This window comes from Desmodus rotundus, chromosome 1 (genome assembly GCF_022682495.2).
Source record: "Desmodus rotundus isolate HL8 chromosome 1, HLdesRot8A.1, whole genome shotgun sequence".
Taxonomy (NCBI): domain Eukaryota; kingdom Metazoa; phylum Chordata; class Mammalia; order Chiroptera; family Phyllostomidae; genus Desmodus; species Desmodus rotundus.
Window position 1 is genome coordinate 26,241,748 of NC_071387.1, and position 14,498 is coordinate 26,256,245.

The 14,498-nt window shown below is 45.8% G+C and overlaps 1 protein-coding gene across 2 annotated transcripts in view; it reads left to right on the forward strand.

Annotated features, from left to right (window-relative positions):
• Positions 1-14,000, forward strand: part of GRIN3A (glutamate ionotropic receptor NMDA type subunit 3A) — a 147,528-nt gene extending 133,528 nt beyond the window's left edge. For both annotated transcript variants that reach the window (XM_024560131.3, XM_045195259.2), the window contains 3 exons: positions 7,457-7,621; positions 8,676-8,752; positions 13,289-14,000. In XM_024560131.3, coding sequence (XP_024415899.2) covers positions 7,457-7,621; positions 8,676-8,752; positions 13,289-13,628 — 582 coding nt within the window. In that variant the 3' untranslated portion in view covers positions 13,629-14,000. The remainder of the gene's footprint in view (positions 1-7,456; positions 7,622-8,675; positions 8,753-13,288) is intronic.
• The last annotated feature ends 498 nt before the right edge of the window (positions 14,001-14,498 follow it).

The window sequence follows — 14,498 nt, forward strand, 5'->3', positions numbered from 1 at the left end:
GGATCCGGGCAGGTCAGTGGCAGGAAGTAGGAGGCTATCTTTTAGGCAGCGACAGCAGACTCAGCTCCAACCTCTTTCAATAGCAAAGGTCTCTGCTTCAAATGCAAAGTGGCTTACTTGGGTCACAGGCTTGGCCTGGTGTGACCGAGCGTTACCATAAGTAGTTAACTAATTATTAATAAGAAAGGGAATTAGATGTTGAGCTTAATAAGCAGGGGAGCATGAGCCTGTTGGCTTCACCAGGAAGCTACAGCTTCACACCCCAGGGGATTACAGCGTTTCTCTGCCCAGGGGATTAACCCTCCTCCCATTCCCCCACCCATACCTGCTCCCATACAGGGTTGTTGCGGGGTACAGGGGGAGATTCAGGACCATAGAAGCCTGTCAGTCTAACTAGGGGGTGTGGACACAACCGAAGCCCACGAAAGCTGGGGAAGTTGATTGGTTCTTTTGCAAAAGCACTTGATCTACCCCAAACCCAAGCTGATATAATCTCAGGGGAACAAAGCAGCTCTTCCTCTTTCTCTCTCTTGACCCACACTCACCCAGTTTGTTGGTGTGCACACTCTCTCTCCCAGGAGGAGCACGCTACCAGGAGCAGCTACCAGGGCCTGCAGCAGATGGCGTGGGCTCCAAAATACTAAGCTTTAATGTAGAGCAGGAGCTGGACACTAGCTTTTGCATTGACTTGGCTGAGGACAGAGTTGGACTTTTTTCACAGCAGGACAGACAGAGATGGGCCACTGCAAACCTGAGGGCCAATTTCCAACGGAACAGACCACCTTGCCATACCACAGTCTCCCGTGTGTGGGCCCTTGGAAGGCTTTCCTTGTGATCCTGTGGAAGAGCCTGCTTTCCACCAACACCACAGGGAGCAGAGAGTCTGGTAAACACACCAAAAACATAAAGTGGGGGAGGGCAGCTCCCCAACGAAAGGATCCTAAGCAAATAAAATCAATACAATACACTTCTAACATAAGCCAGCTGAATTACTGCATCCAGTCTTCAATTTTTTACTTTATTAATCGTAAATATATTTTTCATTCAGGTCCCCACTTTAGGTCCTCAGATTGATGAACACTGGCATGAGGAAGTCAGGATGGCAAGTTTGCCAAGCTCTCTGAGCCTTGGTTTTCTCATCTATCAGTTGAGAATATCCGTCTATATCTTTCTCCCTCACACAGTTATTTTAAAAATCTCCTGAGACCTATGAAAGCATTCTGGGGGAAAATACATATATATTTTTATTATACAAAAATGTTTGTAAGTTAATATTATACAAAAAAGATTCTAGCTCTCATATTCTGTCATCTGTTCGTTCAAAAAAATAATTGAAAATCTAGTAAGTGCTACTCAGTATTCTAGGCAATCAGGGTATAAACAATGAACAAAAATGAACAAAATCCCTGGCCTCTTGGAGCTTATTCTACTTGAGGAGGAAAATAGGAAATAATCACCTTGACAGGTGTGGCTCAGTGGGTTGGGCGTCATTCTGCAAACCGAAAGATCTCTGGTTTGATTCCCAGTTTGGGCACAGGCCTGGGTTGCGGGCCAGGTTCCCAGTTTGGGATGGATGTGAGAGGCAACCGATCAATGTTTTTCTCTAACATCGATGTTTCTCTCCCTCTCTTTCTCCCTCCCTTCCCTTCTCTCTAACAATAAATAAATAAAGTCCTTTCAAAAAGAAGAAAATAGGCAATAAACAAATGTATATTCTGTCAGGAGAAAAATAAAGGAAGGTAAGGGGGATAGATTGTGTCCAGGAAAGAAGGGGAGGAAGGCAGATTTGCCTTGTAACCACGGTGGCTAGGGTAGACTTCACTCCCAGTGACATTTGAGCAGCGACCTGAAGAAAACAAGGCAAGGAGCAATGCTGATTCCTAGTGGAAGAGTTTAGAGGCAGAGAGAACAGGAAATGAAGACCCGCAAGCAGGAAACTGCTCGATAGATTTAAGGCACAGTGAGGAAGCCCACGTGGCTGACAGAGCGAATAAGTCAGAAAAGAAGGAGATAAAATTAGGATGCATGGGGCTACATCACGTAAGGTCTTCTAGGCCATTATAAGGACTCTGACATGTTTTCTGGGTGAGATGGAGAACCATCCCTGGGCACTGAGCACAAAAGTGACATATTTTGAGTCATTCTGGCTGCTATGCAGAAGACAGGCCTTGGACCATCATCTCTCACCAGCCAGGGTGGTTGGTGGAGGTGGCAGGAAGTCATCATATTCTAGACAGACTTCAAAGGCAGAGCCCACCGTATCTACAGACACACTCGGTGCAGGATGCTAGAGAAAGAGAGGAGTCCAAGGTGGCTGTGAGGTCCTTGGCCTGAGCAATTGTGAGGATGGAAATGTGTTAAAGTGGGAAAGACTGTGTGTGGAGCAGATTTCAGGGGAGAAATTAGGAGTTTATTTTGATGTGTTAAGTTTGAGATGTCTATTAGATATTCACCTAGAGAGGCTGAGTCGGGAGTTGGGTAAGATATAAATTTGGAAGTCATTGGCACGTAGGTGGCATTTGAAGCCATGAGTGTGGATAAGAAAGTAAGTGTAGCTAAGTCACTGAAGGCCTGCCAGGGTTTATGTTCAGAAACATGGGGAGAAACCAGAAAGTAAGACTGATGTATAACAAAGAGAGAGGTGTCCCAAAAACAGTGAAGAAAATATATCAAAGAAGATTAAATAATCAACAATGTCCAGGCTGATACATGAATAAGGTGAAAACTGACTAGTGGATTTGGCGATGTGAAGGTCATGATGGCTTCGATGGGTGTTGTTTAGGTAATGGCTAGGGACGAACACCTGTGGGAGTAGGTCAGGGAAAGAGAATGGGAATTGAAAGTAGTAGAGGACTCTCTAGAGGACCAGAGAAACTGAGTAGTTGCTGTGTGTTGGGAAATGTGGATTGGAAGCTAGCCAGGCTTTGTTCGTAGGACTTAGCCAGTACCATCTAAGGCACAGGATGAGTGAAATACTTTAAAACTGCACGTCTCCTGCTGGGGGATTGAGAACTAGTCAGTTATCGGACCAGCTGTCAGGTGTTTCCAGCATCTATATCCGAGCAGGACTCAAAGCAAGGTCTGGGCAGCAACAAGATTGGTGGTCCCAGCCTCTGCCTGTCTGTGGGAGCACTGATGATCGGGGCAGAGACCCCTCAGAGCCTTTGACAGTACAGGCACCTCCCTGTATCTGAACCTAGTTTGTTCCAGAAAATGTATTAGCTACTGAATGTCCAGAGCATGGGGGTCCTTTCCATTACTTTAGATGGAAAAAACAATAAAGCATTCCCACTTCCACTAAAATCCAACCAGTTTCCCTAATTATCACTAAAACACTCTTAGCTGCCTTATAGATGTTTACCGTCTCGTGCACAATGCAGGGGTTGTCACGTGGGGCAGTCTTCCAAGGATTTCTGCATGGCACAGAGCAGTTAAGACACCAGTTTTTTAACGCTTAATTACTGGGTACTCGTAGGTTCATGCAGACTGTGCTTTCCCTCCACAGTGCCATGCCCATGTATTACTGTAAATGAGCAATAAAGTAAAATGTTAAAGAAGCCTAAGTATAAATAACATTTAGCAAAATAAAATGAGCAAACAAGGCAATTTTTTGAACAATTCCTTTTTTTTTTTAGATTTTATTTATTTTTACAGAGAAGGGACGTGAGGGAGAAAGGGAGCGAAGCATTGATGTGAGTGATACATTGATCGGTTGCCCTCGACTGAGGACCGAACCCACAACCCAGGCATGTGCCCTGACAGGGAGTAGAACCAGCAACTTTTCTTTTTGTAGGATGACACACAACTTACTGAGCCACACCGGTCAGGGCTGAATGATGACTTATTGATTAAAGAGTTATCTGAGATTGGGTGAGCTGGAGCGAGCTTGTGAAGGACAAAGGGAAACCATAAATGACTGAGATTTCTCCCTGGCTAAACCCTGAGATAGTCTTCTCTCCTCGACACTGGGGACCTCAGAAGCATGTGTCTGTGAGCTATCAGATGAAGCTGCAGGTGAGGCAATGAAGAAAATAAAAAGCATACTTTTGTTCGCATCTCTTTGCTTTCATTTATGCAGCTCCTGATGACATGAGTCTGGGCTTTGATTGCAAATCCAAATGTGATGTTTCTTCTCATGTCACAACTGCAATCATCATTTTGTCTGCATCACTTCAATTTATTTTACAGATTTGACATTGAATATTCATCGCTCCTTTCCTTCTTCCTCTCACCAATTTTACATGTCAAGTTGAACCAGTTCCACGTCATTAGAAAACCAGTTCTCACATGACGACATGGGGCAGGTGCACATAACCAATGCACAGCACATTGACCCTGTGGTCCTCGGGGACGAGCAGCCTAATTGCAGCTGCAGCTGTACGTCTTATCACTCAGGCTCAGACACAATTTAAACATTTCTACTGGCGCTCACAGGCAGATGATCGTGGGTTTTCAATTAGGATGCTGAGCTTTGAACAAAAATGTTTGCAAGTTGTTACAGAGAACAGACAGCAAGGGATCTGTAAACCGTGTGCATTTGAAAGGCTGTGTGGGCTTTGGCCTTAGATGGACCTGGATCCACAGCCCAGCTCCCGATTGGTTAGCTGTGTGATCCTGGGTTAGGTCATGAATCTCTGTGAGTCTCCATTTTCTCAGATGTGAAATGGGGATAATGATATTTAACGTACAGTGTTATCGTAAGGTCACAGGACCCCACTGGTGTCCGGAACACATGTTAGATGCCCAATTTTTAAAAAAGTAACTATCGATACTTCTATTTGTCTATTAGTGTGTGGGTATAAACAGCAGAAATTTAAAGAAAGAGATGTATACAATAAACCGAATACAGCCTATTTGTTGTTGAGGTAACAAGAAGAAAACGAGACTATTGTTGTGCACAAGAAGACGGATGATTCGCGGTGATTACCAGAGGGAAAGGGGAGTGGGGAGAGTATGAGAGGGGGTACAGGGGACAAGTGGAGATGGAAGGAGACTTGACTTGGGGTGGTGCACACACAACACAATGTACAGATGATGTGTTACAGAATTGTACCCCTGAAAACCTACATGATTTTATTAACCAATGTCACCCCAATAAATTCAATTAAAAATAATAAAAATGATAGATAAGTAAATAAATAAAGGCAAGATGACTCACTATAAGTTACATTTTTCTTCCTCATCTTGGCAGAGCCATATAAAAAGCAGGGCCAGTCTGTTTAGTGTTTTGCCAAACGGTTGATGATGTTTATGTTAAAGGCCAAAGCGAATTGCCTCAGTTTGCTCTTCATCCACAGCAGTAATACCACACTGAGCACTTCTAGTTAACTAGTTCCTGTGTATGTTGTAACAGGTCCAGGCCAAAAGTTATTTCCAAACACACTTGTAAGTACTTTCTGGAGGTCACGGTTAGACATTGTTCACCACCTGTAGAGAGATGTCCCAGGAAAAGCTCTAGCACCTGCGTAGCCCTCAGGGCCCAGTGCACCTCCTTACCCTATCCTAGCCCAGCATGCCTTGTTCCCTAGGGCGGGGCTTCCGCCTGCATGCCAGGCAGTCTGCCCAGTCTCCCTGCCCGTGTCCCAGTCTCCTGGACCTGGTGTCCGTTCCACGCCCCCGCTCACCTGTAGTCAGTCATTAGTTCACCAGGGATCCTAGCTCCCCTCTTTGAGCCAGAGCCACGGCCTGAAGTAGTGTCATGGAGGAAACGAGGTTCCATGCCCTGGCCTCCACCAATGCCTGAGACCTTTGAACTCTGCCCTTTAGATACACTTCCTGAAATACCCAGGAGGTCTGAACCCTGCCTGGCTGGCTCTCTCCCCAGGATGGGGAGTAGAGGTGGGGAGAACAAAAGAACGGAAAATCCCTTCAAGAGGATGGGAGGACCACCCGCATCAGTCAATGATGTGATTATGAGTGTAGGCTCTGGAACCGGGCTGCCTGGGTTCAAACCTCAGCTCTAACCTTTACTAGTTATGTGGCCTTGGACCAGTTATTTACCTCCTTTGTTCCTAAGTTTCCTCACCAATAAAGTGGAGATAGTAACAGCACCTACCTCCCTGATAGGTCATTATGAGTATTAAACAAGCTGCCGCGTTGATAAAGAGCTCAGAACTGTGCTTCCCACATGTTGTGATAAATACGGAGGAGGAGGAGAACAATGACGACCAAAAGCCTACAGCAAAGGAATGACACCCAGGCTCATCCTTAGCACTGGCATCTGAGGGCTTGCCTGGTGTCCCAGCTTCTCCCTCACAACACATGCCTCGTGCACCCTGTCCCCAAGCCACCATCTATTTCACAAGCCGTGTATCACTGTGCAGGAGGTCATGTCTTTCCTTTTTTGTTTCTGCACCACAAGCTGAGAATGCTTACTGTTCCACCTGCCCCTCTTACTCTAAATCTTATCTCATGAGTCAGCTTCTCCCCAAAACCCAGGTCTCATAGGGTATACATGTTCACTTCCTCCTGAGATTCAAGCTGACTAAAGGCAAGGACAAAACCCTCCTATCTCCATCCTGTGGTACTTTGAAGAGTGCCTGGCACATAGTAGGCACTCAACATACCACATGCCCTTCCTTCTACAGGATCGACTCAACACCAATGTCAACAACAGAAAAATACCTGCTCTGTAGAGAACTCATGAGGATTCTTAGGTATCCCATGTAAATCCCTCAGCAAAGTGCCTGCCCATTTAGTAATTGTAACTGTTGTTGCTGTGACCACAGCAAAGCCCTGGCAAAGGCCTGGGAGTGACACAAATGTGGACCTGCAGACTAACATTGTCACTTCAAAGCTGCAGGGACATCGGTTTCCTCAACTATCATTTGTGGTTATCATCCCTGTCTCAGTGCAAAAGAGTAAGCAATCAATACGTACTAGGTCCCATCTCTCTCCCCTCGATGGCTGACTAATTTGTGGACCTGGCCCAATTTATTTCACTTCTCTGGTCCTAGGTTCCTCATCTGTAAAATGAGCACGTTGAAGTAGTTGATGCCCGTGTTCCCTGCCAGACCTAAATTTCAAAGTCACTGAATTCATCATCTTCTCCCCTGAAACTTACTCATTCCGTGTCCCTGAGAAAGGTTCATTTCTTGAAAACTAACTTTTCAATGTTTTAACATATTAAATTGTTTCTTTCATCGGACTCCCCATCAGCCTCTCTCTGGAGACTGCAGCACGGTCCAGCCTCAGCACCTCCACACCAGCCCCGGGGGCCGGGGGGCGGTTCCTACACTAGGACCGTATAGGAGTGGCTCCCCCCCAGGAACGTGCTCTGCGGCGGCCTCATCCCGGGCTGCACTCCTTTCACAGGGAGCTCTACAGAGCACACAGGAAGGCACAGTCTCCTGCATCCTTCGGGTCTAGAAAAAAAGCATCTGCATCTGAAAATGAACAAGTGTGGGCCCAAGTGGAGCATCGCGTTCACGGCCTTTCCTTTTCTGTTTTGCCCCAGACTCTGCAAATGGGCATCAAACACTTCTCGGGACTCTTCGTGCTGCTGTGCGCAGGACTGGGTCTGTCCATCTTGACGGCCATCGGTGAGCACATAGTGTACAGGCTGCTGCTACCACGAATCAAGAACAAATCCAGGCTGCAGTACTGGCTCCACACCAGTCAGGTGAGTGCCGCAGGCGCCTTGCTCCAATGTTCTTTTGCTTATTTATTTATTTTTTGCTCCAATGTCCTTAAACGTCAGGATTCCCAGTAGTGGAAAAATCCTGCAGAGCCCCAAGTGAGACTGACAAACGGCAAGTTACCACGAGAACTAGGGCGGTGCAGACACCTTCAGTGTACAAGACACAGTTCCCTCGATCCCATTAACTCACTTTCCCCCTCAAATTAAGCTCTCCCTTAAAGCCCCTTCCTTTCGTAGAACCTCCACTGCTGCTCACAATGGAAGCAACAGAATTGTTTTGAACCTGGTTTCACCAAATAGCGACAATCTGAAGAGATGATGTGAACATGTGTTTTCTATAGATTCTTTTCTTGCCAAAATTGGAACCCATTCAATGAGCTTAAAGGCCCTGATTCCCTCTGAACCCACTGCCCCTTGTTCTCTCTGCATTTTCAGTGGTCCGGAAAAGGGGGCCACTTCCACCCCAGTCACCTGTTTTGCCGCTTTGTTAATACAGTACTTTTTTTTCTAAGTAACTTACGTTGGTTCGGTTACACTTGAACCCTGTTTTTCCCACCTTCATCCTAGGAAGTGTTTGGTTTTTTAAGGAGAATTCCGCAGACAACTGATGTTCATTGCGTGTTAATGTGATTACTGTCATTCTCAAACGCTCTTTCCTTTTTTGTTTTGGCTGCCAGGAAGCTCAGGCTTTTTTTTTTTTTTTAATCGCACCATTAGCAAATGCACCAGGCCTTTGCCACACCTCAGTCACGGCAGCTCTTCTTTATGTCCCATACCTTGTTACAACCCAGAGCGTCACTAAGCTTCCTATCAAATTACTTTTTTCCCTCCAGGCAGAATAATAACTTATACTTAGAATTCTTATTGTTTTGAGATTTGGGACTGAATGTTGATCTCTTTTCGGGCATCCCTAGAAGTTTGTTTAAAGAAGCCAAGGTTTGTAGGGACAAGATACACTATGAAATCGCAGTCAGAACTTTGTCCCCGACTGTGTGTTTCTAACGATCTCTATGTGTGAATCTGTTCTTTCCACCAGAGATTACACAGAGCACTAAATACATCATTCGTAGAGGAAAAGAAGCCGCGTTTCAAGACTAAGCGTGTGGCAAAGAGGTAAGAAGAAGCCAGTGCCAGGTTTCTTCAGATTTGTTCATGCAAAAGTTTAGAGACATAACTGAGACTCCGTGCTCAACAGGGAAATTATGTATGCATAATTCAGATCAAATTAGGACCACGTTGTTGATAAACACAATCAGTAAAAGTACCTGTGATTTCAAGTAGAAATAGAAAAGACAAAAAACATATCTGCACATACACGAACACTGAAATGCAGCATAGGCGATATTTGTCGTGGGTAAAGCTCAGGTGTGGCCTCTAGAGTGAAGCAGGTGGATCTATAGCCCGCCTCCGACACTTACAGCAGGTGTGGCCTTGGGCACATCATTTAACTTCTCCATGCCACGGTTTCCTCATGTGAAACTGAGATAAAAACAGAACCTACTCCACAGAGATGCTGTAAGAATTAAATGAGATACTACATATAAAGCCCTGAAAACAAAGCTATTTTAGTAATCACTTGTGTACAAAATACATGTAAGACAGTCCATGAATCCTGCAGGTAATTAATTTCATGCAATATGGCGTTTTGGGCATGGTTTCACTCCCCACTCCTTTCCAGCATTCCTAGGATTAGGCAAAATAGGCAACAGATGTGTTCTGCTTAGTCCATTTCCTGGCACTCTTACTACAAAATCCCCAGAAAAGAGTATCTCATTACCAGGAAGTAACAAACGCTAAATGCATAGATGACATTTGAAAATTAAGACTTCACCCCCTGCCCACACCCAGCCTGTGGATGACAGTTGCCTGTTCATTCATGGTGGCTAAAGGTGTCAGAAGCATTTGGGTCTGGCTCCTGGCGTGGCTGCCGAAGGCGGCCCCCCTGGCTCCTCCACACGCCCTGGGGCCTCCATTTAGGGCATTACCTCTAAGCTACTGTCATCTAGGGCAGATCCTAGGCTCAAAGCTTGGCTTCCTGAGTAATCTTGAAACCTGACACTCACACTTCTCTAATAGAGGAAAAGGAAAAAGGGGTGAAAACCATCGTTTGTTTTTCTTGTTCGAACCTCCCCTGGGACTGCTGTGATCCCCTTCTCTCCAGTTTGCATCTAGCTTGTCAGAATCCCTTCTGCTATCTCTTAAAGCCTCTTGCAGTTGTGAGCAGACTTCCCCCCACCCCCGCCCGCCGCTCAGTGTGTGGTCTCCCTGTATCGTAGCCGGCAGCCCTGTCATCGACAAGCTATAGGCTAATCAGGTCCCAGCTGTTCTATGTCATGTTACATATATTTTTTCTGTAATTATTTTTTACATAAATGTTTAACCAGAGGAACACAAGAAGTCACAGCAGCAAAGACATCGTCTCATAACGACAAAGCATTTGTTTTCCAGCCATAATAGAAACAGGAAGCCCAGGGAGCCCCTCTCCAACTGTGATGTGAGTCCAAGACACATTTCTTTGGCCTAAATTGAAAACCAAATGTGTCTTCACTCAACTTAGCCACTTTTCTTGGCAAATTCCCTTCCAGAACCCCTTATTTTGAGAAGGAACTAAGGCAGAACAAAGCCCTGTGGCTTGGGTTGGGTCCACATTTCCTGTGCCACCTGCTTACAACCCAACTCCCACCTGGAACCTGTCAAACGCAGCAAGTGTCTGAAGTTCCACAGCTGTCATGTCTCTTCTGAATGGTCTAGGGGAGCATCAGACCTCCGTGTTCGCACCTGCTCTGTGGAAGCTTGCTTGGCTTATTGTTAGTGTTAAATGCAGTACACTCACTGGTCACATTACACTCCGAGGCTGAGAAAGGCTTGGTACAAAACACAAGCTAAACACCATGGAGAGCAGCAGTGTGCCACAGTCATTCCTTCCAGTCTGACATCAGCATCCGGCATCTGGCATGCACAGGTGGCCCAGAGCCACCTGTCGATTATCAGAGCACTTGAAATGCTAGCTAGAGTTCGTCGTGGAATCCAGCTTTTGCTTATTCTTCTGCATTATGTTTCCAGATATGTGTACAAAGCTCTAGAGAAAACTAGATTAGCTCAATCCACTTACCTGATTTCTGTGGTTGCCTCTACAATCCAAGAAAACATGTAAGGTAGATGTCCCCTACTCCAAGGTTTTCCCCATCCCCTTGTGAATCATCCCATGGTACTGGAGTTAGTTCTGTCGGCTCGAAAACTCTCCTCTTTCTTCTTTGGAAGAGTGTCTATGCAAATGTCCATGCCTGCTACAACTGGACATCCCTCCTGTGTGCTCCATATTTGTTGAGTGAATAAAGCAATAGATAACTGAGTCAATTACTAACATACGGGTTTGAGAAAATGCTAGGAGAAACTTTGGGTCATGGTATGAAAGTTGACGTTGCTCCTTTTTTATTTAAAGCAGAGAAAAAAGTAGCTATTGTAAGAGACTCTTTATACATAGCCCTTGGTTTATTTAACACATGATTTCATGTAAGTTTTAGTATCCTTCACCCCTCTGGATTTCCAGTACACCCCCCTTTTCCCTTCCCTGACACTCCTAGATACACAAATATTGTAAACCATATAACACACACCACAAATAAGATTGTTTTGAAATTATTCAAACTCAGTGGGACATGAGTTGAAAAAATTAAGCAGAAGTGAATAATTAAAGGCTAGATGGGAAATTATAACCACATCTCTGATCCACGTATAAAGCCAGGGGAACTATAAGTGGGCTCATTGTAGAATTTTTACCCAGCCCAGGACACCTGAAAGCCGAGCTCTGGCACCCCCTGCTCATTTATATGAGACCAAAACTATAAGAAATGTTAAAGAACTACAAGGTGGTAGGAATGTGTTTTTGTGTTTTAATAGCTTGGGGTATATATCAGTTAGTTTTTTACTGTGTGAGAAATTATCTCAATAGTTAATGTTTGAAACAACAGGGAGATGCTTATGAATCTGTGGGTGAGCTGGGCATTTGACTGATCTGGGCCAGACTTAGCTGACCTCAACTCCGTTGGCTTATATGTCTGCAGCCAGCTTGCAGGCAGCGGGGAGGCCGCTCAGGGCTGGATGGTCAATGGTGGGTCCTCAGCTGGGTCACCTGGGCGGGCTGAGGACTCTCTCCACATGGTGTGTTATCATCCAACACACTGGTCTGGACTTGCTCGCGTTGCAGCAGCAGGTTCTGAGAGAGTGGGCATGTGTGAGGTTCTTAAAAGTTTAGGCTTGAAACTGCCACCTGCCACTTCTGCCACTTTCTATTGCCCAAACCAGTCATGAGAATGGACTAAATTCAAAGGGAAGGGAAAATGGACTTCCCCATTTTGAATCCCCCTTGGTAAGGATGACCTGCAAAGTCATATTACAGAGGGGCATGCATGAAAGGAAGAACAAAGGATTGTGACCACTTTTGCCATCTACCACAGGGAAAAATGAAATAGAATCATCCTATGAAATCATTGTAGTTTTGTTCTCATCTGTGTAACTGAATCAAGACGTTAGTGTCCCTCCCCTGACCCCTTCCCCTGCAGGTCCTCCCCTTCTCTTCCTGGCAAGTAAGAGTCCAGGAATAAAATCTTCCTTCAGTTATATGGATGGGGACCAAGACACAAGGACCTAATAGAGTGTTTCTATTTTGTTTGGCCCTGTGGTAGATTGCAAAAGTGGTCATAATCCTCCTCCTTTTCCTCCTCCTCCTCCTCCTTCTTGTTCCATAAGGCTAGAAGAAATCAGTGGCTTTGCAGATTAGGCTCTAATCTGTTCTTGTAGCAAGAAACTCTTCTGGTTGCATCCAACTGTCAAAGTGTATTTCAGAAGCCAGATCCTCCCCCCACCTCCTGTGCCTGGCCATCAGTAACCCTCTGGCTGTCTGCAGCCGTCTCTCTGAGATGGTGGTGGGTGGTGCGACCCAAGCCCAGCAGAGGATTGTGAATCTATCTCTATTTGACTTTCATTATCCCGGTGAGAACTTGAGGCTTTCTTGTGTGTTATGTTGTTATTGTTAAGCTTCAGAACTGAGCTGTCAATCTCAACCCACCAAAAGGCATCCCTATAATGGGAGACTTTGCTGAAACCTGTGGCTTATATGCTTTTATTCTCCTCAAACTTCTGAAGTAGCGAGCATCAGTGTGGTCCCACGGGACCAAAGATGAGCCATGTTATAGTATCTATGGTCAGGCTCATGCTAGAGTCCATCAGCTGCATTAAGCCAATTCTTACTGTCACTGAAGCACCATCTCTCTAGCCACAGAATGTTTCAAGGCAGTGCTGATTTCTGAGTCTTACTGGCAGGAAGGGAATAAAAGGGCATCTAAGGTTCTTGATGTAAGAATGGGCCACACCCTGGTCCATTAGCTCTGCAGAGGATACATCCATTCCAGTTTTAGGGCAGCATAAGACTTGATAAGACCTTGAACTTCTGTTGAAAAGAACTATATTGGCTCCTTTCATCCCCATGACAGCGGCTAGCAGGCAGTCCGCCCATGGCTTTGTTCCTGCATCTCTGAATTATGTGCCCAGTTCCATATCATTCACACTGGAAAGGGCTAACAGATGGGGAACAGCTCTTTGAGAGCTGCAGAGTGGAAGGTCAACCTACAGTGCCTCTTTGTTTCCCAGGTCCAACGTGGGACCCCGTCAGCTCTCCGTGTGGAATACTTCCAATCAGAGTCACGACAACCAACGAAAATACATCTTTAGTGAGGAGGGAGGACAAAACCAGCTGGGCGTCGGGACGCACCAGGACATCCCTCTCCCTCCTAGGAGGAGAGAGCTCCCTGCCTCACTGACCACCAATGGGAAAGCAGACTCCGTACATGGGGCAAGGAACTCAGTGATGCAGGAGCTCTCAGAGCTGGAGAAGCAGATTCAGGTGATCCAGCAGGAGCTGCAGCTGGCCGTGAGCAGGAAAACAGAGCTGGAAGAGTATCAACGGACAAAACGGACTCGTGAGTCCTAGCTGACACCGCCCCTCTCCTTTGTCGGTTCCTGGCCTTCCTCTGAGCCCTTGAGACACTTTGTAATGCTCTTTTGTAACAACTGACAAAGGTGTGGGGACCCTGAGGTCTAGGTCTTAGAGGTCAAGTCCCTGCTCCCCAGCCTAAAAGGCAGCAGCAGCTCTCACCAAGCTCACTCCCTAGGTCTCCAGGGTAACGGCCTTTCAGAGCAGGAATCTTAAATTAGTCAGGAGTGAGCATGGCGTAAGGGATTTGTGAGCTACCAGACAACCCCAGCTCCTATTAACCTTTTCACCAGGTGTCACAGTACTATTTCTGGTTTTTAGCCCTTTCTCTGCACTAACAACAAGAGATAAAAAAAAAATTGTTACCCAGACCTGTGTCTTACTAGGTTGTCGGCTTCATTCTCAGAATAGAAAAGGACTATCCACGGTTGTGATTTTCGATACAACTCCCTGGTCTAGATTTGTTCCTGCATTCTGAATGAAGAACAGGGTCAGAGCTAGAGAAACTAAGGACAGGGAAGTGGATGCTTAAAACCATCACCTGAGCTCATCAGTATTACAGCAGACAAGGACTGACTGGATCAGGTAAGAGCTGTGTTTCTGAGCAGGTCCTAGCGCTCTGACACCATCCTGATTAACATTTAGTAGGAACATGTTTACATGCCAGTATGAAAGGCGACAGAAATGTGGCGAGTGGGAACAGAGGACAGGCCAAAGAGGCATTAAAAATATACGCTGTGCTTTTGGAACAAAAGCTCTGGGCCAGAAAAGCAATTCGGCTAAGAAATGAACAGGACTGTACTTGTAATCTAACTAAACATCTCCGCTTGCAGTGCGTGCCTTTTGTAAAAGAGACAGAGAGGAGAG